The sequence below is a fragment of the Catharus ustulatus genome, chromosome 2 (genome assembly GCF_009819885.2).
Source record: "Catharus ustulatus isolate bCatUst1 chromosome 2, bCatUst1.pri.v2, whole genome shotgun sequence".
Taxonomy (NCBI): domain Eukaryota; kingdom Metazoa; phylum Chordata; class Aves; order Passeriformes; family Turdidae; genus Catharus; species Catharus ustulatus.
Genome location: NC_046222.1, coordinates 22055974 through 22082045, shown reverse-complemented (window position 1 = coordinate 22082045; position 26072 = coordinate 22055974). Strand labels below are relative to the sequence as shown.

The following is a 26072-nucleotide window of genomic DNA, read 5'->3' as shown; positions in this document are numbered from 1 at the left end:
TATTAAACTCATCATTGAATAATCTCCTCTGCTTTCTCCTCCTCTGAACTCTGCTGCAGGGCTTATCTTCACTCATCAGCCTCCTCAGGAGAGCCAATGAACGGAAGGCAGAATTGCTCAGCCTGTTTCCTCAGTGTTTGCCTGGGTTCTCAGCACAGGAAGCTCTGAAAAGTGCTCTGAAAAGTCAGAAAGAGGAACCTCTCCAGCTTTGAGGAGCCAGGCAATCAGGAGCATGCACAGCTAAAGGAGAGGCATGGGAGAGGGGCAGAGGAAACACTGACACTTGCTACTGAGGATGTACTGGCAAGCAAGAAATGCTCCACATGACCACAGTTAAGTTGGTGGAGGGATGGATGGAGTGACGGAGCTGCCCATGAAAGCAGGAACCAACATGAAGATTGCTGGGAAGACTGTGTATGTTTTTGTGCTGCTCTTCATTACCATGGTCATGACATTAGCAGGTGAGTCTAACTGGGACCAGTTGGCCATTGGGAAGTAAGAATAGGACAGGTGCACAGCTCCTTTCTTTCTAAAAAAGCTATAAATAATTCTGTGGCTTGTATTAAATGCTAAAAAATACGAGGCACAATTAAGATGTTTTCCCAGTACCCTCTCCTGCTCTTCTTTTCTTAGTGGTCACAAGGCTGACAGGTATTTTACCCCCGTGACTTCCATGTAGGCAACTATGTAGTGACCCTTAGCTGGGAATGTACAATTTGTCACAAATAGCCTTTTTACTGAGACATCCAAATCCACATCATCTGAGAAACCGAGCCTTTTGATACACAAAAAATATGCCTCGGAACTTGAAGTTTCTAGACACATATGTTCCACTGAAGAGAGACTGCAGGAACTTCAAAATAGGGCAAGGATCTCTTGTGTCTTTTGGAGGAGTAGTGGAAGGTCTCTGATATTCTGATAGAGGAGAGCAGCTTCTGTAATTTCGTTCTAAGGGGCATGACCAGTATCAGGATGGGAAAGGCTTTTGTACCAAGGATAATGGCAGTCCAAATTTTCTGTCTTTTAGTGTAGTTGACTTTGGTTTAATACAGTTTACCTACAGCAGTTAATGTTTCCCACATACTGCTCATTTGCATTTTTAGAGCTTGTGCTCTTCCAGGCACCGTACAGCAATCCAGGGATTTGATAATGGAATTATGGATTTGAAGAGGAGTTCCAGAAACCTAAACAGTTTCCGTATAGGAGGAGGAAGGCAGATAGGTCCGTGAGATCCAAATTAAACATTAACATGCATGTGTTCATTCCTATTATGGACTGATAGAACTCAACTACATGGACATGAGTTACTTCATTCCACTTGGTCAGAAAACAAAAATATCTCCTTTGTGATATTTTAAATCAAAACAGATGTAGTCATTGTTGGTGGGGACGGAACACCCATCTATAATGTGTTTGGTGTGATAGTGAGGGATTCTAAATAGTTGCTTCAGTGCTACCCACTGGAAAAAAATGAAATACTTATGAACATTATGGAACTTTGGATCACTAACCTCACAACAAGCACACTGGTGGTAAAAGATCTGTTCCTATTCTGTAGGCAAAGACTTAGATCAATATAGAATACTGAGGAACCTGCTCAAGTTCATGCTGATTGATTATGATAGCATCAGAGACAGTCTACATTTTTGAAGACATTTGCTCAAAAAGTAAAGGAGTGTGGATACACCACAGAATGTTGAAGAAAATGAGGAGAAAATGGGGAATGCTACTGGCAAAAATTATTTTTAAAAAATCACTTTTCTGCAAATATAAAAAAAAATTAAAAATCCAGTGGCAAAAAGTGGGGAGTTTTCACTCTAAGGTATTTGGATTTTAACTTCTTGGTATCTTGGTTAACCAGTTATATTGCCCTTCAAAGAACATAGAAAAAGATGTTCCATTAAAATCTAATTCCACTCCTGAAACCTCTTCCCCCAACCTGCTCCCAATAAAAAGCAGCCTACATTTCAGCTAGCACTGCTCCTAACCTTGTTTCCTTAGAGCATCAGCGTGGCTCTTCTGAGCAAGATCTAGTGGCAAGGGTTTTTTCCTTCAGAGATCACAGACTAAATGCATCAAGCTGATCCAATGTGCATATTCTAAGGATAATAATCTAATGAAGCAGTTGGGACATGTTCTCTACTAAAAATCCTTTTTTGACAACCCTCAGTAGCAGCACTGAAAAAGACTCAAGATTAAAATATTTTTGGTAATGCTCTGAAGATTTCTTTAGTTTAACTAAGCACGCACAACACCTCAAGGTGTTGCGTATACTCCAAGGGAGAGTGGTAAGAACAAGCAAGGTCTTCCATGGGAAGTCAATGCAATAAATCTCTTTTCATTGAAGTAACATTTGCAGCATTTGACTGGTTAAATCCTGCCTCTGTAGTTTATCCTGTGACAATGGATATGTCCAAGTGCTTCACAGGAAGATGCCAGAAATCCATTTTAAATAATGAGGTGCAATCCCTATGGTTGATCAGTTTTATCAATAGTGAAAAACTGAACTCAGTGACATTGTGCTGGAATAATAGACTATGAGGTGAAAAAAAGTAAAGCTGACTTACAGAGCAACCTAGCTAAGTTCAAGTTTGCCTGCATACAAAACTTCTTTGAATGCTACTGCTTTCATTTAGTTTCTTTCCTTAATAAAACCAGAACATTCTTTTTCACTAGTCTGCTAGTGTTTTATTACCTTTTGGCTCTCTCTGCCCTACTATGTTTCACTGCACTTGTCTCTGTTGCCTTCTATTCTAGTTTATGGTGGTATCTTGCACCAGATACAAACAATCATAGCCTCAAAAACCCTATTATGGTAAGCTTACATTTGTCTCCATTTCACTATTTACTGTTCCTTTGGGACTGTGTGCTGGATTCACTTCTTATACCCTAAAAACATCTGAATCCAAGCAGCCTGTTTTTCTCATCCAAATTCTTTAAAAATAATTCTGTACCATTAAATAAAGCAAAGCTTTTCTTAGAACACATCTAAATTGCCATAGGACAATCTTCCAAGCACATTTTTATGACACCAACAATTTCCTTTTGCTGTGGTCCAAATGCAGAGCGTGTTTGTGTCTGAACTTGTCTGCTTTCAAAACCATGGAAGGAAGGAAGTTTGGTCTTCCAAACTGATCACATACTTCATGACTTGCAAACAAGGAGAATTTCTTTCACTGTGAGTTCGCTTCCAAAGATACATGCTACTTAATATATTTTGTAGTTGGAGGTGCAGTCATTCATAATAAAAAAAACATACAGCGTTTTCTTATGCTGCCTTATCTTGGTATTGAATACGACAATGCTGGGATGAAAACTGCAATGCTAAGGGTAAGCACTAAACAAGGTATGACTGAGATTTTAACTATATAAAAATGGGGTCAAAAGTATGTTTTCACACTGTTCCTATCTGCTCTCTGCATAGTATGAAAAAGAAGGTACACAACCTACAGTTTGCAGACAATGATCTATTTTTGCTTAGAATAGTAGGAAAATGCTGCTTAAGCAAAGAGTACTTGTTTTATTTTTCTTCTGACATGGCCAAGAGTAAAAGGCCAAATTCCGCACCTAGAAAAAAAAAAATAAAGCACTCAATATCAGGTCCTATACTGAGAACTGGAAGCACTTTGTTACACATGGTGTCACAGTGCTACTCTGAAAGCAATACTACCCAAGGCACTTTGACATCCAGTACAAATCCTTTCTACCCTCATCTAGTCCAGCTCATAACCTGCAAGGAGGAAAATCCACAGTTCAGAAGTAGCAAAGGTCAAATTTACAGCCAGACCGGTATACTGTGTGAGAATTTATTAAGTTCAGTGATGATTTATTATCAGCTGAGGATTTGGTCAACTGAGCTTGTTCTCTAAACTGTGTGATGTAAGAGCCAAAGTGAGGGATGTGGGGTTCCAGGTGGCTCTTTTAAATGATGTTTATCCAGATGATACAGCAATGCACGGGTCATGGGTGACAAGAGCCCAGCCCGCAGCAGTCAGCATCAGCTGTAGTCTCGTCTGAAGCCAAATCTAGTTCTGGTTACAATGTATTATATACTTTTCATTGTAAAGTATCTTAATACATGGCAACCAATCAATACTTTTACTATTACCTATAGCCCATCATAAGTACTAAAATTACCATGTTCATGTTACTATTTTCCAATCACAAAAGGATGGTATATTACAGTTTAAGCTAGAGGTAATTTTCTAGTTTTCTTGCAGTGGAAAATGTTGAGACCTTTCTTTCTACTTGTGACATGGCATTTTTGTTTGCCTGTGAAAATCTTTTAGCTGGGTAAGAACATCTTTCGTTTGAGGTGGTTTTATCCTTTGCTCTGAGCTATAACCCCCTTCCAACTCACATACTAACATACCTTTGGCCTTCTTAGTTATCCAGTAAGACTGGCTCAGCAATTCTTCTATATCAAAACTTGCTATCATTTCTATTCCTTCTTCAGATTCTACATTCAAAGATCTTTCTGTTGAACATACATATCTGTGAGACCTTCCTGTCAAATCCTTGTCCTTCCTAACAACACGACTCTGACACATTTTTTAAACAACAATTAATTACTTCATTTAAGAATTGTAGCCGTCTTTTTTTAATACACCGTCGTATTATATTGAGACATTAGCTATTTACGTGATGATAAATTACTGAATCACTGGATCAAATTGCAGGCATTGTATTAGAAAACACCTTTCGCAAACAATTTGAACACCAGAACAAGTACCCATTTTACTGAAAGGCTGGTTTTAATACTGATTAAGGCATGGTTCTTTATTCTACTTTCCCTTCAAAATTTGTTGTACTACCTTGTTCTTATTATTATGACATTTTTCGCTGCTCAATTTCAGGACACATCTAACATTGTACTCATCAAGGTCAACTGGTTCTTCTCATGTGACATATCAATTCTTTACACTACTAACACTGTGATCTTCCTGCTTTCAACAAATTTTCCTCACACGCTCCTGATACAGCCAATGCCATTCGTAATAATGTTGAATGGAAATATGGCAAAAATCCTCCCGTGAGAAACGTTATCAGCAAACTACTTTCAACCTGGCACCTCCATTTAACTGCCTTTTCTTTCTCTCCTTAACCCAATTCTTTATCCATCTTGTAGCTGTCCATTTATTCTTTCAGCTTAATTTTTTTCAAGAGGACACTCTATCAAACACATCTCTACCTAAGTGAGCTTTAGCATCTTTTCATTGCCTTCAAAACCAGCTGTATTGGAAGACTGCTTGAAAAGATACTGGAGAAAGCTTAGAGAATTGAAAGATCATTGAAAAATTACACACTAGGAACTGGCAACTGCAAAGGTGTGTTCCACCTCAAATGGGAAGACTGAAACCTTGAGATCACTATTGGCTGCTATCATTGTCCTCAGCCCTCTACAATATATAAAGCCATGTTGAATCTTAAAAAATCCAGCCATGCTCTGAGCACTTCGTATTGTAAAACCAAGGTCAAAGTGCATGAGGTTACTACTTCAGCTTGCATGAAACAGCAAGAAAGAGTGACAGTACTGGTGGCAAGAAAAGTACTGCAAGTGGCATGGCCGTGGTAACAGAAAAGAAAAATGTCAAAAGAAGAACAAAGAACAAAGTAATAATTTGAGTATGAGGACGAAAGTGATTTGTGAAGATAAGGAAAAAGCCTAACTAGAATGAAATTAGAATAGAACATCTTTTCAATGAATAATGATAAGTATGGATAAAACAGTGAGTGTGAAACTAGCAGCAAAGGTATAAGTCTTTCAATGTGCCCTTTTAAAGATACATCCGTGCTGAAAAAGCTGTGATCTAAGTTTCAGGAAATGGAGTCATAGCTTAGGTCAGCTATTTGATGCATTTCTATAATGAAAATTACTACTACCATCTAACTACTTACTTCTCACCCAAAACACAGGGGTGGTTTTTAGCTTACACTCCATCCTGTGCTGTTGTGACTGTGTTTTCCATGTCACAAAGCTACAGTACAGAAGAATCTGCCAGTGCCTTAGCAATTCCTATGCTAGCGCAAAGCACTTCTATTTATCTTTCATTTCATTCCAGACAAGCCTGCTGGGTGTCACAGGAACTCTGTGGCAGTAAAAGGGGAAAACAGATGCAGAACACAGACTGATATCTGAACTCTTCCAAGCATCCGGTGCTGCTTTTTTGATTAGGACTTGCTGTGACTCATACACTGCATTCATTCCAAGATACAATAATTGGCTGTGGTATGACCATTGTTTCAGTTCATTATATCTCTAAGTTTAATAGCTGCAGGGGGTGTAGGGGGAAGATGCATCAGAATGCTCGGGTAAATTGCTACTGTAAGAAATAAAGAATCAATGGAAAGTCTGAGAAAGATGTCTGAGAAAGTAAAGCAGTCTCTTTATAGTGCAAAAACTCTTTAACAGTTAAATTTTGCAAAGAGGCTGTAATGGAAATTGAGGCAATAATAAGTTCTACTGTGGTTTAAAACCTGCTATGAAGAATAAGAGAGGCTGGAAATCTTTTTTGTTTGAAAACAACCAAAAGCACTTTCAGCCTGTGTAGCAGTCTCTGATTTTGCAGTGATTCCCCTCAAAAGTTTAGTGGCTTCACAATCAAATGTTCTTGTTTTTAAAACCTTTCTTCTGTTAGTGTGAGAAAGTCTCTGAGAAACAGGAGGAATGATGAAATAAGTGATACTGCAAAGAAGCTGGTGCAACTAGTTGTTCATGAGAACTGTCAAACACACTGCATAAACCACACTGCAAAAAACGGAGCAAAGTCTTTCCCTCAATCTTTTCAAATTACAGTAATCTTACCATGACAACAATAACCAGGACATTTTTGAAACACAAATGTGAACTCCTCATCTGAGTTTGTTTTTTCCTGAGAGAGGATATGTCCATTCTGAAATATAAAAGTAGAGTCTGTCAGTGCATTGGAATGTACACTCAGTGCCCTGCAATAGAGCTTGAGAACCTTCTCAGGCATGGCTTCAAGTTTTCTGCAACAGTCAATGAGAGACAATGAGAGATGGCATAATTAGATAGATTTCAGAGGCTGGAGTCTAATTGGAGGACCTCAGTCTAAAGGCCTGCTACTATCAGATGAATCTCCAAGGTGAAACCTGATCACAATGGATTTGCATTCACAACCAAAATAAAATGGTTCAGTCTGGTGCTGTACAGAACTCCCAGAACCTGACTCATCTGTTCTCCACATCAGTGTGACAGACAGCACGCACTCCTGGTTTCCTAAGCTCTGCTCTTTCCGGCTAACAGAAAAAATGATTGCTGTTTTCCAGAGTCAACTCAATTGTGAAGAACATGACTGAAAAGATGTGATTTACAATAAATATGTGACCATTCATTTAATCTCTCTTGTGTGCAATGGAACAGCTAACAGTGCTGACATTTAATTACCATCCTGAGTTAGCACCAGACCAAGATGAGCTCCATAGCTCACACCTCTTCAAATCACTTGTCCTCTGCAGGCCCACAGAGGATGAGGCCTTTGATGCCCTAATTATCACCTTTTTCAACCACAGCAAGCTGTGAGTTCAGCTCAGCTGAAAGAGGAGATTTCACCTTGAGAGATGCAGCTGTGCAACGTGCTGGTTTGTTTCTCAGCCTTTGAGTAGATAAATTCTGATGTGGATGCCATGTATTTGCCTTAATGCACTGGCCATAAGCCATTTAGTTTTCACAGAGGAAACAGCAGCAAATGAGTTTTAGCCACTTTGCAGCATGGAAACACCGTTCCAGAACACAGTGGTGTGGTGAGAGGTCTGAATTAAAACACTCACGGCACTGAACCTTTTCTCTTTAACAGAATGGAATACTGTGCTGGGGTTTGGCAGGGATAGAGTTAATTTTCTTCACAGTAGTTACTATGGAGCTGATTTGTGCTGGAAACTGTGTTGGCATCACAGGGATGTTTAGAGCAGTGCTTACACAGAGCTTGCAAGGCCTTTTCCTGATTCTCACACCACCAGTGAGTAGACTGTGGGTCCAAAAGAGCTGGGAGGGAACACAGCCAGGACAGCTGACCCCAACTGGCCATTGGAATATTCCAGATCATGCTCAGCACATAAAACTGGAGGAAGAACATAGAAGGGATGCTTGGAGCCATGTTGTTTATCTTCCCAAGTCCCCCTTATGCATGGTACAGTCCTGCTTTCCTGGAAATGGCTGAACACCTACCTGCCCTTGGGATATTTTGTTTTTCTTGTATGCACAGCTTTTGCTTTACCTATTAACTTGAGTTTTCTCACCTTTCTGATTGTCTCCCCATCCCACTGTAGGGGCAGTCTGTGAAAGTGAGCCAGCAGCTGTTTGGGGCTTTGTTGCTGTGAACGGCAGCAATCTCTTTTATGGTCTGAGATCACTCACCGCACAGTAGTGGTGGTTTTCCAGCTTGAGCACCGAAGGAAGAGTCAGAAGCTCTTTTCTGAGGTTTCCAAGATTGTTTATTCTTTCTTATCTAAGGAATTTTCTCTCTGACTTGCAGCGGTTCATCCTGCAGGTCAGTTGAGGTGCTCTGCCTGCCCTCCAGAGCAGGTCTTATCTTCTATACTATAAATTACGTACACACAGTTTACAATTAATCTCCAATACATGACACCTACATTGCAATGTCCAGTTTTCCCCTAAACCAATCCAGAATTGGCATCCTAACCCAAAAGATGGATGACCAGGCCCTAATTCCTCCATCTTGTGTTCAGACTCCTAATATAAACAATTTTAAAACTTCACTTTTCTACCTATTAACACTCTAATTTATACTCTGCTTATTTTTTGCAACTTTGTAATTCTTCGTATAAGGATGGTGATTTTTCCCAGGGACTTAAATCGAACTCACAAGGGTTTTGGGCATCTTGCCAAGGCACCTGAGCCCCCTGTCCAGATTCCAGGGAAGCTAGGGGAATGTCCTGGGTTCCCACATGTTTCCAGCTGGGATTAAAACACATTATTAATTAAATATTTCTGTTTGTTTAGTTCCTCTGCAGAATAGACATACACTCTCTAGGTTTAGTGAAATTCCCAGAGGAAAGGGGGAGATTGTGTCTTCCCTCAGAGCTGCTGAGACCAGGAGACCTTGGCAAAGGGCTTGATTGTAGCAGACCCACAAGAAGTCATGGAAGTGAGAGAAAAGGAGCTCAGATGTGATCATGTAAAAAGTGTGCGATCTGACAAGCAAAAGCTTGTGAAGTAGAAAAGAAGACTGAGGGACAGAACCTGTTGTTTAGAGACAGAGGGAGCAGAGGAGATTTATTTTCAGGACTTTTACTTTCATGAGTAAAGCTAGCAATTCTGTGTCCCCTGCAGAGCTGTCACTTTCTGGCATATTGATTTATGTTCCAATAAAATATACTTTTAGGTACTTAGATGGCTTTTGTTATGCTCTTTAGAAAGAGAAAGCAGAATGTGTCCAACTTCAGTCCAACATGAGGTTGTAGCAACATTTCAAACTGGAGGAAAGGATAAGACTGACCAGGAAGAATAGGATAGGGATGAGGATAATTTCTATTTAAAGAACTGCCTTTCTGCTTGGAGGTCCCATAGCTATTTATATATTACAGTAATTTCATGATTACAAGCCGCACTGATTATAAGCCGCACCTCCGTGTGTCGGCAACGTTTCGTTCTTTGTCCATATATAAGCCACACCGGATTATAAAATGCACTTTTGTTCACAGCGAGGATCTGCGTGCAACTTTCACAAAGTTGCCAATTAGTAACAGAATCGCGTGATCATGGGGTTTACTGGTTTGGCCCCGCTTGGGGCCAGGCAGCTCTGACCCCGCTCAGGGCGGCCACCAGGGAGCGGCCCCGGACCCGCTTGCCGCTGCTGCTGGGGAGCGACGCCCCTGGCCGCTGCTGCCAGGAAGCGGGGGAGTGGCTCTCCCGGCCACTGCCCAGGCGTCTGGGGAGTGGGGGAGCACCCCCGGCCACTACCCAGCCACCAGGGCCGGGCGGGCTCTGACTCAGCTCTGGGCTGCTGCAGGCTTGCATTTCCGGGTTGACAAATGTCTGAAATTTCCATATATTGGCCGCTCTGGATAATACGCTGCACTTCTGGGTTTGGACCAAAAATTTAGTCAAAATGGTGCAGCTTATAATTGTAAAATTACTATAATTTCTGGGAATATAGATTTTGGATTGCTGCTGAATAAAGCTAACTCTGTGGTAAAAACTAGCAATTTCCGGAGGTGATATTTTAGCTTGAAATAGAAAGTTCATCAGAAACTTCTGTAAAAATGGATGTCATTATTCTTCATGGTGCGTAAGCTTCCCATCAAATATTAACCAGGCCCAGTCCTGTTTAGTTTGTGAGTCACTTCAAAGTCACTTCAGAAACACAAATTAACCAAACCCTTAAGGATTTTTGGCAGACACATTATTTTATAACAGAAATCAAAAGATCGTATTTCTAACAGCATGCCCAAAAGAGGCAAATCAAGGAAGAAAGTTCTTTATTAATATTTCCACTAATGCTTCTTACCTGCACTCCAGTAATAAAAAAGGCCAATAAAGTGAAGACAGTTTGAACTTTTATAATAGTGAGATCTCTTTGCAAAACAAGATACAGGGATTTCACAAACCTTCTACAAATTTTCTGTAAACCTAAAATTGTATTTAAACTTGATTCAGCAGATTTTAAGCTTTCTGATGTGGTTTCTTTTTTGAAGTCAATGACCTGATTCATTCAGAGGAGAATATGACAGAAAGGCATAGCAAAAAGCACCACTTTCACTGCCTCTTTCTTTTACAGCCTTGAAGCATGAAAACCCATTATGTTGGGGAACTTTTACATAGCAATGAGCTGCTTAGGAGATGCTGAGTTGAAAGACAAGTAACACAGTGCTGCTTTAGTATGTAAATGAAAGTGTATGCAGTTGAATATGCACAACACTGTCATTCTTGCTCAACATTTGCAAACATTATCCAAAAAACCCACCCAGCTCCAACACATGGGCTGTTTGAGTGCTTAGGTTTGCTTAGTCATTTTTAGATGAGGTCTGCATTACTCTGAGCTCTGGGGCTCTCAGCAACCTTAAATAGGAGACGGAACACTTTGTTGTCCAATTTTCAGAGACACTAATTGAACTCATCCAGAAACTATCACAAGACAAAAGGATTCTTTCAGTTCCACTCCTGGTAAAATCATCTGAGTTTAAAACACACACCTCACACTTTCTTGGAATGCCATTAAGAAGAAAAATGCTTGTCATTTAAAAACACCTCCAGAGTAATAATGCACCACAGAACACTCTTAACAGCTGAACTGACTTCACCCAAAGGATACTTAATGCTCAAAATGAAAAGGCAAAATCCTTTAAAGGAATATACAAGAAGTTAAAATGCAGTGAACTCTGTTCATTTTGCAAGTCAGAAATAATTTCCCATGAATTCAATCAAATAAAACCAAAAGTAGCTGATCTGGAATGATTCATTCACCTAGATTCAAGAAGATAATGAGATTTCAGATGGTATTATTAAGGTAAAACCAACTGTATTTTTCTCAAAGAGACTAATAGTAATGATTTGACTAATTGCAGAAAGTTGACGCTCACTAAGACCACTTCTTACAGTATTGTGAATGTTCAAGAACTGGTATTCAAAATGTGCTGGACAGCAGAAATAATATAATCCCAGATCTGTGTAAGGGGTAGCAAAATCTAACAAATTCAAATCTCGTTCTATGGAGAAAGACTGACAAGGGTTTGACTAATTATGCAAATATGAATCTTCTAATTCTTTGCATATCGCAGATGAACTGTCAATTGCTGCTTTAGAGTATTTTGCCTGTAAGTTTTGGGGAGGGGGTTAATATTTTGGGAATAATTTGTGAAAATCTTATCTGTCAGTACCAATAAGATTGGTTAACTTTAGCTGTCCAGATTAATGCAGGTTTTGAAATTGTACACTGATTTTCTCCTCACACACACACTGCCACTAAAACCATTACTCAGCCAAAGGAAAGAGCAATTCATGTTCCGCCAGTGACACAGAGAACTGAGAGATCAGTGGTTTACTGTCCAAAGGTTTAATGGCCACCTACTAAATGAGTGAAGTTGTAAACAGAAGTTTGCTTGGACTACAACTATGGGTGTTACTCCTACAAACCCAGTAGTTGTGAAGTTTCATTCACATACACTGTGCAATTTCAGGATCACTTGCTTTGAAGACAACACTAATGCACATATAAGAAAACCCTGAGACATGAGGCAAAATCCTTTCCTCCTACACAGAGTTCCACCAGTGTTATGTGTGCCTGTGCAACACCTGAGACATGTAGACAAGGCCTTTGCTCACAGTGTTGGATTTCATGTGAATGCAGAATTTGTTTACTTTGATGCCAGCTACAGTTGGAGAGAAAAGTCACTATCATGTGGCCAGATACTATAGTCATATTTCTGTATTTTGAGCCCTGTGAGCAACCCACTGGAGGATTTGCAAATACAAGCACAGCTTTTGGATGCGGAACTCTAAAGACAATGGGCAGGAGTAGAGTCCTCCTCCAGTATCCAGTCTTATCCACTGAGATGATCCTCAGTGGGAAGTTTGTATTGCAAGGGTTGGCTGTGATAATCCACATTATGTTGGCTCCATAATCCAGAGCTCTAATAAGAGATGACAGACAATGTGCAGATAAGCACAGACATGGCCCCACACTTGTCTCTAGCACTGCAGACATTTTCCTGTGAAGTTCAGACCACAACTCCTGGGCTACTCCTCACACATTCTCTTTTTCTCTCCTCAGGGGACAACATAGTGATGACTGTGGGTGACAGCTCAGTTCTCACCTACCTTATCAAAGGAAAGATAAGTATGCTAACATGGACAATAACCCCCAAGGTTGGAGGCCCTTGCACCTTGGTATACAGGATTGATACAAACGTGACACACAGAACAAACTGCAGTGACAACATAAACTTGACATTCAGAGCAGGTCTGGCTCCTGCCCTTTTGATAGAGCAAGTGGGAATAGCCCAGGAGGGAAATTACCTCTGTGACACGGCATCAACAGAAGGGAATTTCCGCAGGACGTACAATCTGACCGTGCTGGGTAAGGAATGCGCAAAACTGGTGCTTTCTTTTTTAAAATTAAAGAGGGTAGGGTGAGATTAGATACTAGGAAGATATTTGGTATTGTGAGGGTAGTGAGGCACTGGAACAGATTAACCAGAGAAGCTCTAGATGTCCCAATGTTAAGGGCCGAGTTGGGTGAGACTTGAAGCAACCCAGTCTTGTGGAAAGCGTCCCTTTGCATGGCAGGGTGGTTGGAACTAGAGGATCTTTAAAGGCCTTTCCAACCTGTGAATTCTATGATTCTTGATAGGTATAAACTCGTGCATTTCATTGGGAGTATCTCTGTGTCTCCTTTCTCCTTATTTCCCGTAAGTCTTCTCCCTTCTGGTGTTCCCTTTTTCCACTGTCTAGTTAGACGTGACAGGTGTGAAGCAATTTCTCATGTACACGCAGAGGATGTGAATGGCTGTGAGAAGGCTCAACTGAATGGGAAAGAGTTGTACAAAAGGGAAAAAGAGACCTGTTCTTGGTCTCTTGTGCTTTGGGCCCATGTTGATGCAATGGGATGGGATGGGATGGGATGGGATGGGATGGGATGGGATGGGATGGGATGGGATGGGATGGGATGGGATGGGATGGGATGGGATGGGATGGGATGGGATGGGATGGGATGGGATGGGATGGGATGGGACAGGACCTCCAAACTTATTCTCCACTTTTCACTGGGTTCATTCTGGGTGGAGAACAAGAACAGCCCAACCCAGCTGTGCCAAACTAACTCCGTGTGTCTCCCCTTGCTGGTGCTTTGCAGTGCCCCCGAAGCTGAGCCTGTTCTGTGATGAGCAGGGTAGCCCTGTGTGCGAGGCAGCGGTAGGGAAGCCGCCAGCTTAGCTCTCGTGGATCCCAGAGAGCAGCTCCAGTGCAAAGGAAATGTGCCACAACAATGGGACAGTGACTGTTTTCAGCACGTTCACAGCATGCAGCACCAATTTGACCAATGAGACCACCTGCATCGTGTCCCACCCAGCTGGGAACTGGAGCCAGTCCATAGCCTGCTGTTCCTCAGGTGAGCTTCCCTTTGTGTGTTTGATATTCAGAGCCCTATTCAGCCCTCTGTTCATGCACGAATCCAAAATGAGTGACACCGGAATGATTGCAACCAAGTGCTGTCAGAACTGTAATGCCCTTTGTGTAGGAAAAGAGATGAATGCAGTGGATTTACTGCCCACTTCTAGGGATTTATGCAAAAGGTCATGACACACAAAGCTGTCAATGGTACGATCACTCAGATCTATGCATTGTAATCTAGTGGTGCCATTACATGTTGCTAATTGTTTGGTTCCACATGGGTTGTGACAGGAAGACTGAAAGCCAGCTAACATTTCCCAAGACTGGCTGGTAGGGGGCGGCTTTAGGGAGTGAAGCTGAAGTTGATGTTGTGTGTCGCCATAGGTGACTGGCTGAAATACTCATCTGGAACAGAATCAGAACTGAGATTTGCTGGGATGCACATGCAAGGCCTGCAGTAATGCTGTGGGCAGGAGTGGCCATACAGCAAAATACAAACTTCCTCTATTAAGGATGTGGGGGGATGTTTTTTCTTTCCAGCTGTGTGTCTGGCACTGTATTACAACTGCCTTAGGTTATCCTCTGAAGTATAGCTCACAGAGGGCATTGTCCTGGAGATGCCATCCTGGCAGAGGCACAAGGGAAACAGGGTCTGTGAGATGTACCTAAAACAGCATCTGTTTCTCTTTAGAGAAAAGTGGATGCTTTCTTCACTGTGTCATCAGCTTCACCAGCCTTATGAGTCTCCTCTTCTTGCTGGCTGCTTTTCAGCTCTACACCTTCTTTAATAGGTATGTATGGGAAACAATACACACAAATCCCTTTGGCCTGTCCAAAAAAGCTTAGAAGGACTTCTGGTACTAATTCATGCCATGCACGGTCAGCTGAGTCTGTCACAAACCCATCAGCCCTGTACATGTTCATGGAAGTTTGTCTGGGGACTGGAACAGCTCAGTTTGGGCAGAGGGGGAGGGGGGGAAGTCCATACCTGACTCTTCCTGCTGCTATAAATCATTCAGGAGAAAAAATACAAAGGGAATGGGTAGGGATTTTCCACCTGATGGAGGGATCTGAATAAAGATTACCAGGCTATGAATATTAAAGAAACAGCAAAATACCCATTTGAGCTCAGAGCCAGACTTCTGGTCTCTTTTTGTGCTAGGTAAAGAAAGCCAGGAAAGGCAGAGTCAGTACAGAAAGGCAGGAAGTATTGCAGAAGAGATAAACAGGGCTCCTGCTGTTGTAACTGCTGGGGATTTCTGGCAGCTTGGCTGATTAGTCTGTCTAAACTGGCCTCTCTGGCACAAGGTGCAGCTGCTGTCCTGAATTCCTCTGCAAACACCACAGAGGCAGAACTAGCTACTGTCTTTGAGTCACACTTTAGCTCCACTCTGTGCCAGGGCTCTTGGCAGCTCTCCTTTGCGTGCTGGCTGGAGCATGGCCAACTCTGGTCGTGTTCATGTGAGACTACAGACATGAAGCCTTATGGTATTGTGTTTCTCTAACAAATAAAAGGGAGTTCTGGTTTTACACTCCTAGAAACCAAAATTGCATTCCAACAACAGCTTTGTCCTCACACTTACAGTGTTGGTGGCCTGTTTCCTAGGACAATGTGAAACTGGTGCAAACCAAGAAAGCTTCCATCTGCAAAGTATCTAGGCTTGAACAGAGATGAAAGGAAGTCCTCTTACGTGTCAGTGATGTGGCCTGCAGCAAGAACTCAGCAGTATCAGAGCTCTCAGAAGAAGGAAGCAATGCAGTGCAGTGCAGTTCAGTGCAGTGCAGTTCAGTGCAGTGCAGTGCAGCCAGTGTAATTGTGTAGAAGCACAGGATGCAAGCTGGATCCTTCCCAACCCTGTCAGGTCTGTCTTCCATCCTCTCTCGAGTGCAACTACAGGTGCTGTTATCATGCATGCAAATACCAATCTTTTTGTATAAGGTCAAATCTAACATATATGCAATTGGAAATTAACTCATGTTGTACAAAATGAGGTCATTCCATTTCAGGTACATTGTATTCTACTATTGAAGTAGCATGTCTTCTAGGATAAAATAAATCAAGAAAAAAGTGTTCGTGTGTAATAGGTGAGCAGCAACCTTCCTCAGATGACCACACAGGACTGAAGACAAATTTGAGCAACTCTCATTTTTGCTATAACATTTTTGAAGTGTTTCACCACCAGCTACAAAAACAAAAACAAAAAAAAGGAGTGAATATTTTTGAGCTTGAGGCGTTATTTCTGTGCTACATGATTATTCCAATCCTAAGATCTAAGGCTCACACTAATTTCTCTCTTTGTATAATCCAGAAAGCTCCAGCCCACAGAACAGTTCTTGAATGTTAATTTCTTTAAATACATTTTACTGCTCCTGTCACAAGGGAACACTTGAGTTTCATTGTTCGCCTGATGACATACTGCCTTTGCTAAGCCTCTGAACCATGGAAGAATACTTGTCTAAGGCTGAGTTAGTTTGCATGACAAGTGCAAGGAGGAAGAGAGGGCAGAGACCGGAGAAGTCCAAGTTGGAACAACGACCTAGATCTTTGTTGTTCTTTCACTGCTTCTACCCAGGCCTGACCCCACCTCTCAAGCTTTGTGAGCCTCATTTCACATCTGAATCAGCTACTGAAGGGTCAGTAAAACCCTCATCCAAACCTCAGTGATCAAAAAATCCTGCTTTTCAGTCTCAGCACAGTAACCTATGTAGTAATGTTCCAGCTTTATATCTCAGAGGTAATGCTGTGCCACTGCACTCCCTCTCCTGTGCAGCTCTTCTACCACTGCCCTGCTGCCTCTCACCCTTTCCTGGTGCAGTCAATAAACTAGTGTAAATCCCTGCCTGAGGAGGTTTCTGCAGGACACCAGCAGGATGCAGACAGTGATTCTGCTGGCACAGCACCATGAAACTGCTCCTTTCACATTTAGAGACCCAGTTCCATTCTGTCCATCTATTGACACATGGAGCTCTTTGGTCACTGCAGAGTCTGCATTCTGCAAAGCTGACACACTGCAGAATGTGAATGCACCCAGAGATAAGAGCTAGAAGAATAAACAATTGAGAAGCAGAAAAAAAAAAAAAAAACCAAAAAAACCAACTGCTAATTCTTTATGCTAACCTAACTACCTGGAGGCCAGCATGCAGAAAACCACATGGACTTTAGCTGATGCTTGAAGCTGCCCTGGTGTCTGAGTTTCTGCAGTTCTCATCAGCTGCATGCCCACAATTTGTGCTCAGCTCCATCTCCTCTCTGCAGCAGCTGAGCAACTCTGAGCACCTGCTGCGCAAACCTCCATGCTCACAGCTTCTCTGCTCACAGGCTCACTCTGTGGTCCAACTGTCCGCAAAGTCACAGCTCTGCTTTGCTCTCAATCCATGTTTTACACGCAAAGGGACCACACAGAGAAGATCATCTCACTTCTGTCTCTTCACAGGCTCCAGGGCAAGTCACAGTTTCAGAGATACCAACAAATATGTAACCTAGGTCCGCCACAGCCACCACTGTCCACAGTATTCAGGACACATTCTTGGTGAGCTCCACTTCCTGTGTTTCTTTAGCTGTTCTTCAGATTGGTCAGGTCTCCAGCTAGAAGGAAAAATATCTCAGAGCTTTTGTTACTGTTTCCATTCAAACAGGTCAGGATCTCTCTTTCCTCTATGAGGGTAAAAGAGATCAGATTCACATACCAGAGTCCACAGGGTTCTGTAACCAGCCTTATCCCTACTATTTGTTCTATTTACTCATCCCAAATCCTTCTGCAGGAGGGACCATGCAACAACCTGAGCATTCTGGAGTTTCAGCAGAGGCTCCTGGGCAGCTCCCAGAGCAGACAAGAGCCTGTCTCCTTCCTTTCACTGAACACCAGCCTTCTTGCTGGTGTGTTCAGTAAATGATGATGACAAATTTGGTTGGATGTGCTAGATTGAGTTTGTAGCCATGACTGCTCTTCAGCTGTTAATCAGCATGCAGCACACCCTGGGAGATATTTGGCATTATGGCACTTGTCTTCCCAAGCCACTGTTATGCCTGATGGATTCCTTGCGATGACTGAACACCTGCCTGCTGATAAAAGGTAGAGAATGAATTCCTTGTTTTGCTTTTCTATACATGCAACTTTGTTTGACAATTCATCTGTCTTCTCAACTCACAAATATTCTCATTTTTACCCTTCCAGTTCTCTGTCCAATCCCACCTGAGGAAGTACAGTAGTTTCACAAATACAAGCCGCACCATTTTGACTAAAATTTTGCTCCCACACCAGAAATGCGGCTTATACTCAGGAGCAGCTAATGTGTGAATAATTTTCTGACATTTACAACCTCAGAAGTGCCAGCCAGGGTGCCGAGCCGAGCACCTGCCAGTAAAAGCCGGCATTTCGCGATTGTTACAAATTGTTACTCTGTTGCGCTGAGGGTGGAGCCTGGCTCCCTGCAGGCAGCACGGGGGGCGGGGAGAGAGGAGGGAGAGCTCTCTCCTTCCCTCCTCTGCCGCAGCCTGGGGGAGAGACGGGGGGGCCCTGTGCTACCATTGCCATGGCCCGGGGGGAAGGCGGGGGGCTCTGTCCCCGCCCGCCTCCGCCGTCACGGGAGCGGGGGGGCTCCGTCCCTGCCTGCCACCGTGGGGCAGCGCCGGGCCAGGGCGAGCGAGCCCAGAGGCGGCGGCCGGCCCCGAGCGGCCCCGCCAAGTGGCAGCGCCGGGCTGGGCCACGTGGCCCCGCCGGGCGGCAGCCCTGAGCGGGCCGAGCCTGCACAGCCTGAGTCGAGCCAGTAAACCCCATCATGCCGCGGTTCTGTTACTAATTGGCAACTTTGTTGCACGCGGGTCCTCACTGCGAATGACAGAGCGGCTTATACTCAGGTGCGGCTTATTTATGGACAAAGAACGAAATGTTTGCCAACACCCAGAGATGCGGCTTATAGTCCGTGCGGCTTGTATTTGTGAAATTACTGTAGTTAAGAAGCAACTGGCTGTTGGGAGTCTTAGTTGCTGGCCAGGGTTAAATCAAAATAGCAGGAAAAAATTGCATGCAATTTTTGTGGTATTTGTCCTTTTGTTTTCTTTTTACATATACCAGTATTAAAATATTGTCTTCCTCAAAAAAACCCAAACCAAACCAAACCAACTGCCCCACCCCAAAAAAACCAAAAAACCGAAAAAAACCCCAAACAAACAAACAAAAAAAATCAAGCCCCTCAAACAAAATTAAAAAAAAAAAAAAAACCAAAACCCCAAAGGAAAGGAAAACAAAAGGAAAAGGTTCTAACAAATTTAGTGTTGTTGGCGAAAGTGATGGCCCTTGCTATTTCATCCATGGCCCTGTGGACTGACCTGTTGGGGACCAAGGAGCTGTCAGAGCTGGAGGTCAGGGCATTCCACTGCTGTTGGACACTTATATCAAGAGCAGGTTGCTAATCAGCAGCTTGATGGAAAAATAGGGGAAGAAAATTCACTGCAGGAGCTACAATATAATGATATTACAATGTAATGATATGTGTTCTCCAAGAATTGGAAGTCTTCCAGAAGGGCAGGGTCAGTCAGGGGTTGCTCCTCAGATTTCCTTGTCATGAGGTCACACTGCAAACTCACAGCAGAGAAAGTATCACAATGACTTTTCTTCATTCACTTTTGGAAGAAATGGGGGAAAAGGAGTGAATGTCATGGGGGTTTGTTTTTGGGGTGACAAGTGGCAGGGAGCTGCTTAGGAAAATGTTCATCTTTTGTTAGAAAAACAAGAAGCCCCAAATCTAGAGGTTTCCAACTACAGTAATTTCACGACCATAAGACGCACCGGACTATAAGGCGCACACCCCCAGGAGTCGGCAAAATTCGCAACTTTGTGGATCATATAAGGCGCACCGGACTATAAGGCGCACTTGTTTTTTTGCAGCAAGGCTCCGCCCCCAACTCCCCCTGTGTGGTTGCTGGCCGAGGCCCCGCCTCAACCTGGCAGCCATGGGCCCCTGGGCCTGCCTCCACCCGGTAGGTATGGTGCCACGGGCCACCTGGCCCGCCTGGACCCGGGAGGGGCAGTGCCACAGGCCCCCGGGCCCGCCTTCACCCGCAACCATTGGCCCCCAGGCCCGCCTCCAGCCGGCTGCCGTGGCACTGCCGGCTCCCCCCACGGCTCATAGCTCACAGCTCTCACTTCCAGGGTGGCAAATGTCGCAGCTTTGTACATCATATAGGGTGCACCGGACTATAAGGCACACTTCCGGGTTTGGGGGAATATTTTAGTCAAAAGGGTGCGCCTTATAGTCGTGAAATTACTGTACATATCCACACATGCCAGTTGCTCTCATGCGACTTTTTTGGCCTGATGTAAACTGGTAATTTCTCTGTGTTTGGGCACTCATAATGAGATTTTCCTCAAAAAAAAAAAAAAAAAAAAAAAAAGGTAGGCAAAAGATTCTTATTGTGAAAATCCCATAACTGAAACTGCTCAGAGAAATGTGCATCAAACTGTAGTTTTTACTGACATGTAAAGTTGAGGAAAGGAGGTTGTTCTGGAGCAAACTGCAGATCCAAGTGGCTGCTTAGGGCCCCTACACAGTGAGACACAGACCAAGTCACATGCCTTCAACAAGGCATACCAGGTTTGGATATCATCCAGAAAATCAAAGTATTTTCTGGGGAAGACAAGGAGCACATTTTAAGTGTGAGAAATTGTGCACTCCAGAAAATTAACTGAGTTTACTTCTGTGAGGGTTTTTTGGTGTTTCATGCTGTCACTGCAGCACTCTCATAAGTCATAACGTGGGCTTCAGCAGTGACTGTGTAACGAAAACAGCGACTGGACCTGCTGTGTGCAGCAGGGAGAACAGGGAATGTTGTGTGCCTAAAGACTTTTTGCATGATCTCCTACAATCTTCCTGTGGACAAGCTGTATGGGTGCGATAGTGCACAGTAACATTGATGTTCAACTGCAGTGCTGGAAATACCTCTATGATGGATGTTGAATTTCTGAATGACTACATTTGCTTCAACCAAAAATGCCTTAGAATCAAGATTCAACATTTCGAAAGACTTTTGAGTCTTTCCTGAAGTCTACCAATAATAAAAAAGTGCACAAAAAAATCCCCACAATTAGTCAAGTGCTGTTTTGGCTGAGTTTAACGCTCGGTCTGCCCTTAAAAGTAAGTGTTGTTATTTGCCTGACACATAAGATAGAGATTAAAGAATAGATAGCATATTTTAGAACTGTTGCCTTGGTTTTACATGTAACAAACACAGGAGAAAGAACATTGGCCAGTCTATGTAGTCTCATGCACCAAGATATGAATAACAAGATAAAAAAAAAATCTGGAGGTATATCGATAAGTGTATTCCCATGCAAATGTAAGAGAAATAGCATTTTCAGTCCACTTTTGAAGCAGAGAAAAGGTTGGAGTTGAAAAGAAGATAATTTCTCCCCCACATTCACCCAGATGCTTAATTATTCTTTCTGTCAACTCATGATGTAGCAGCAAAATATTGTACTCATGTAGCACTTGGCACTGGTGAATGCAGTCCTGGGTGAATGACTATGTTGCAGTCATTCCTAATAATGCTCTGAAGCATGTAAAACCTGACACTTGAGACAAATGAAATGGCCATGTAAAACTAGAATCTTGGACTTTATTTTAATTGGGTCTTTGCTTTCATTTCCTCCTCAAATCTAGCCTTTACATCACCTTTATTTGCAGAAATAAAAGAAACATATTGTAGTAGCTCTGGTGAGTGAGTTTCCACAGGAAAACAAACCAAGCACAATGGAAGGCACTCAGCTGATTTGAATCAATTGAGCTTTGCACACACTGTCAGAACACACCTCATTAAGAAGTGTACTTGTATTGAACATTTCATTCAACTTTGAGTCCAAGCAACTTGGTACAGCCAGGAGCCATCACTAGTCTGGGTCAAAATTTTCCAAGTGCCACAGAGAAGTTACTCTGGTCCTTCCCTGCCAGGGCCTCTCAGGCTGAGACTGAAGCAGTAACATCACCACTGCAGATGGGGGTGTCCAGCCAGAACAATGGAGAAAAGAAAGCGGGAGCATCTCTTTCAGCTGCTCCTTTCTATAAACCCAGTCACATTTTGCTTCTCTTGAGGACAGTTCTAGGCTCAGGATCACAAACAGACGTTGGAGCTTTGCCCATTTGTGAATAATCCATTCTTGAACTCTCTTGGAGGAGGAAGGAGAGCACACCTCAGATCAGGATAAGACACTACTTCAAGTTCCATCATGGTATTTGTGTCAAACGAGAGGCTATCACCAAATCTTCTAATAAAGCTGTTTCCCCTGCAGTTTCTTTTCTCTTACAGACACAGTTTGGCTCAACTGCAGGTCATTCCAGTGAAGGCTTAGCCACAGATGGCCAAAATAACAAAGTCCCTTGTTATTTCTTTCTGCATAGTCTTTCCTTGTCATTTGTGTACACTACCATATTGTGATTAATTAATAACTGTAAGATAATGCACATATGCTATGCAATGTTTGGGCCTTTTCCTACTGCTTCTAGCTGCCTAATTTTCAAATCTTTGATAATGTGCATTTAACATATTACTTTCTTTGCTGTTTTCTCCTATCATGTTCTTGATGTAGTATGTAGCATGTTCACACTAATGGAGCAAAGTGAACAAGGAGTAGATGGAGTTTCTTGTGAGAAAAGAAGCCATTACTTCTTATTTTCCATTACCAAAACAGAGATCGGTAGGTTTCAAGTCTTCCCCTGCCACACATGCTTATTTGCAAGGCAGAAAATCTGTCACCACAGGTTCTTTAAGTTTTACTCAGTGTATCTGTCCATCAGATGATTATGAAAAATCCACCCCCTTATTTTCATTGCGTGAGCTCTCCAGAGAGCTCCGTTCTATCTATCCTAAATTAGCAATACCTTGCTAGGTAAGCACCTCTTAATCTTCAGCGTGTTTACTCACACAATAGCACTTCTAATATGCATAGGATTACAGTTATTTCACGACTATAAGGCGCACCCTTTTGACTAAAATTTTCCCCCTCACCCGGAAGTGCGCCTTATAGTCCGGTGCCCCTTATATAATGTACAAAGTTGTGAAAGTTGCCAAACCGGAAGTGTGAGCCGCAATGGGGGAGTGGTGCCGTAGGAGTGTCAAGTTGCGAGGCGGGGGTGGGAGCGAGCGGCCACGGCCGGCAGGAGCCGGGGGAGGGAGGGAGCTGCCATCGTCCCCGGCGTGAGGGTAAGAAGAAGCCGGGCGCTGCCGGGCACAGGAAAAAGAAGCCGAGCGGCGCCAGGTGCAGGGGGAACAAGAAGCCGAGTGGCGCTGGCCCTGGCCTGGGCGCAGGAGGAAGAAGAGGCCGAGCTGCGCCAGTCAGCGCCGGGCAGGAGTGCCTGGGCGTGTGGCAGCTGCGGCCGCCAGGCAGAGGAAGCCAGGACCCGCGACTGCGCAGTGGTAGCCAGGAGCTGCGAGCCGCGCCAACCGGTGCCGGGGGTGGGTGGGAGTGTGGGGGCCCGTGGCACAGGGAGGGCACCTGGGGCTGCATTTAACGGCTACGCCAGTCTGTGAAAAATGTTTGCAAACTGCCAGTAATTAGTTACTTTGTTGCATGTGGCGCAGCTCCTCGCTACAAAAAAAAAGTGCGAACCGTGAGCCCAGCCACGAGGGGGGGCGGCGCCACGGGAGCACTGAGCCGTGAGGGGGGGCAGGAGTGGCCAGCCCCCTCTGCACACAGGGAGGGAGGGAGTGGGCAGCCCCTGGCCAGCAGGAGCTGCACAGGGAGAAAGGGAGCGGGCAGTGCCGTGCCCCCCTGAGCCGCGGATGGTCCCGAGCTGCCCTGAACCACAGCTACACGGAGGTGTGAGCAATGGCTGCCCTGAACTGCAGCAGCCGCCCGCCGCGGCCGCCCCGAGCCCTGCCTCGCCAGCCGGGGGCAGGCAGGAGTGCCAGATCCCGTGCACAGCGAGAGCGCTCAGGGCTGCGTTTAAAGGCTACACCAATCTGTGAAAAATGTTTGCAAATTGAGCACTTGCCAGTAAATTCCACGATCGTGGGATTCCGTTACTAATTAGTTACTTTGTTCTGCGCAGCACGGATCTTCGCTGCAAGAAAAAAGTGCGCCTTATAGTCCAGTGCGCCTTATATGACCTACAAAGTTGTGAAATTTGCCGACTCTCGGGGGGTGCACCTTATAGTTCGGTGCCCCTTATGGTCGTAAAATTACTGTATATTGAGAAAACTGCATGCAATTACCTGATCAATAGAAAAAAGGAAGTCTGAAATCTGGAACAAGCTAGACTTAGGTTACGTTAAAGAGCATTGCATCTTAATCCAGAGACCCTTTTCTTTGACGCAGTGGGCCAAATGGAAGTCATAGCTTCAGGATCTTCTGCTAAATGAAATTTATCACTTTGGAAATGGATTTGATTGAAAAGGAAAGTCTAAAAAGCTTTAATCCAGAAAAGAGCACCCTGAAACATTAGCAGGAGGAAAAGCCTTTTAGTCTGGTGAAACTATACCATGATTGTTTCACAAGTAGGACTTTATGCAAGTCCTGTGCAGAATCATGAGTGAGTGCTTGTAGATAGGATGGATACAGTCAACTCTTAATAGTGTGCAACAGTTCCCACTGTAAAAGTCTGTTTTCCTCAGTTTATAATATTACCAAATGTTATGAGTTTGGGCTGGAATTATCTGTGGTAAATATCTGCCTCCGTCTGATTTGGTTTTTAATTTAGTTTTTCATAATAATTCAATAACATTTTACTCATACCAGAAAGTGTGGATAATCTTTTATTTGATAACCTGTAACTGTGACATATCTGAGCTTTGGTGGTAGTGTTTGCCTTTCTGTTAGTGCCGAGTCCCCGTAAAGGCCTGGCCAGAATTAATCAGGGGACAAAGATGTCCTAAGTGTACAATTCATATATGCAGTGCACTATCCGCTGAATCTTTCTTTCCAAAGAAGACAGTCGTGTATGTTCCTTTCTTCCCAAAGGAACATCCAGAGAATGGAAGCACAGGTATAGTCCAGTGCTGCTGTAAGGTTTTATACCCAGATATGTGAGTGTAGACCCAGATCCCAGGAGTTCTGTCAACTGCAATGATATAACTTTGAAACAGGAAGATTACTAAAGACAGGAAGATATCTGTATAGATTCAAATACAAGCCAATTCTAAGCCTTTAAGTAGGAGCAAAATAAAAACAAAGGGCTAAGGCCTGCCATTTCAGAAGAGGGAAATGGAGCAAGTGTGACACAGCCCTAGGTGAGTAACTGAATAGAGAACAAGACTCATTGCATTTCCCAAGTCAGGGGGATTTAGGATTGCTAGATTTGTCATGAGCCTCTAAGGTTCAGAGGAAAAGTCCCACAGAAGTATTTAAAGAATAAACCTATAACCATGACCATTGAACCAAATCCCAAATACTGCTGAAGAGCAGCAAGGAAACTGAGGAAGAGCGACAAACAAGTGTTCCCATCTAGTCCATATGCCCCATGAAGAATGAGTTTACTTTAGGAATTTGCTTACAAAATCTGTTCCTTGTAGGTCACCTAAGCTGGACTGCGTGCCAGTAAGATGACAAGGATGAAGAGCAACTACTTCTAGCTGGCCTCTTCTAGCCATTGATGAGAAAGAGCACTGCACAGTTTCACTACTGAAATTACATGTGTCCAAAATCTATGCGAAAATTTTCATTTCATCAAGTGCTTTGTATCTCCCTCACTGTCTGTGAGACCTTGAATCTGCCTGTGAGTGTGCATCTCCAGAAGGGGTAAGGAGGCTTTTTCTACAGAGAAATTCTATGGTTGTTCTTGCTTCTGGGGCATAAATAAATCAAATTGTTCTTTGGAAATAAGCAGATGCTATGGATAGGTTTCTTTCCATTTTATTTTGTCCCGTATCACTGAGCCACATGAAATTGCAATCAGTGTTGGGAATTTTCACAGAAGCCATAACATTGTCTGTATTGGATAAAAACATCTTTGTTTTGTTGCTTTTTTGGGTTTTTTTTACATGCCTTGACAT

At 43.3% G+C, this 26072-nt stretch overlaps 1 protein-coding gene across 1 annotated transcript; it reads left to right on the top strand.

The window, feature by feature from the left end:
• Positions 1–25863, top strand: LOC116992846 (cell surface glycoprotein CD200 receptor 1-B-like). Its single transcript, XM_033052876.1, is given in 6 exon segments — positions 1–461; positions 12753–13058; positions 13833–14087; positions 14781–14880; positions 17524–17619; positions 25593–25863. Coding segments are annotated over 6 exon segments (903 nt in total). The 5' UTR covers positions 1–349; the 3' UTR covers positions 25627–25863.
• The last annotated feature ends 209 nt before the right edge of the window (positions 25864–26072 follow it).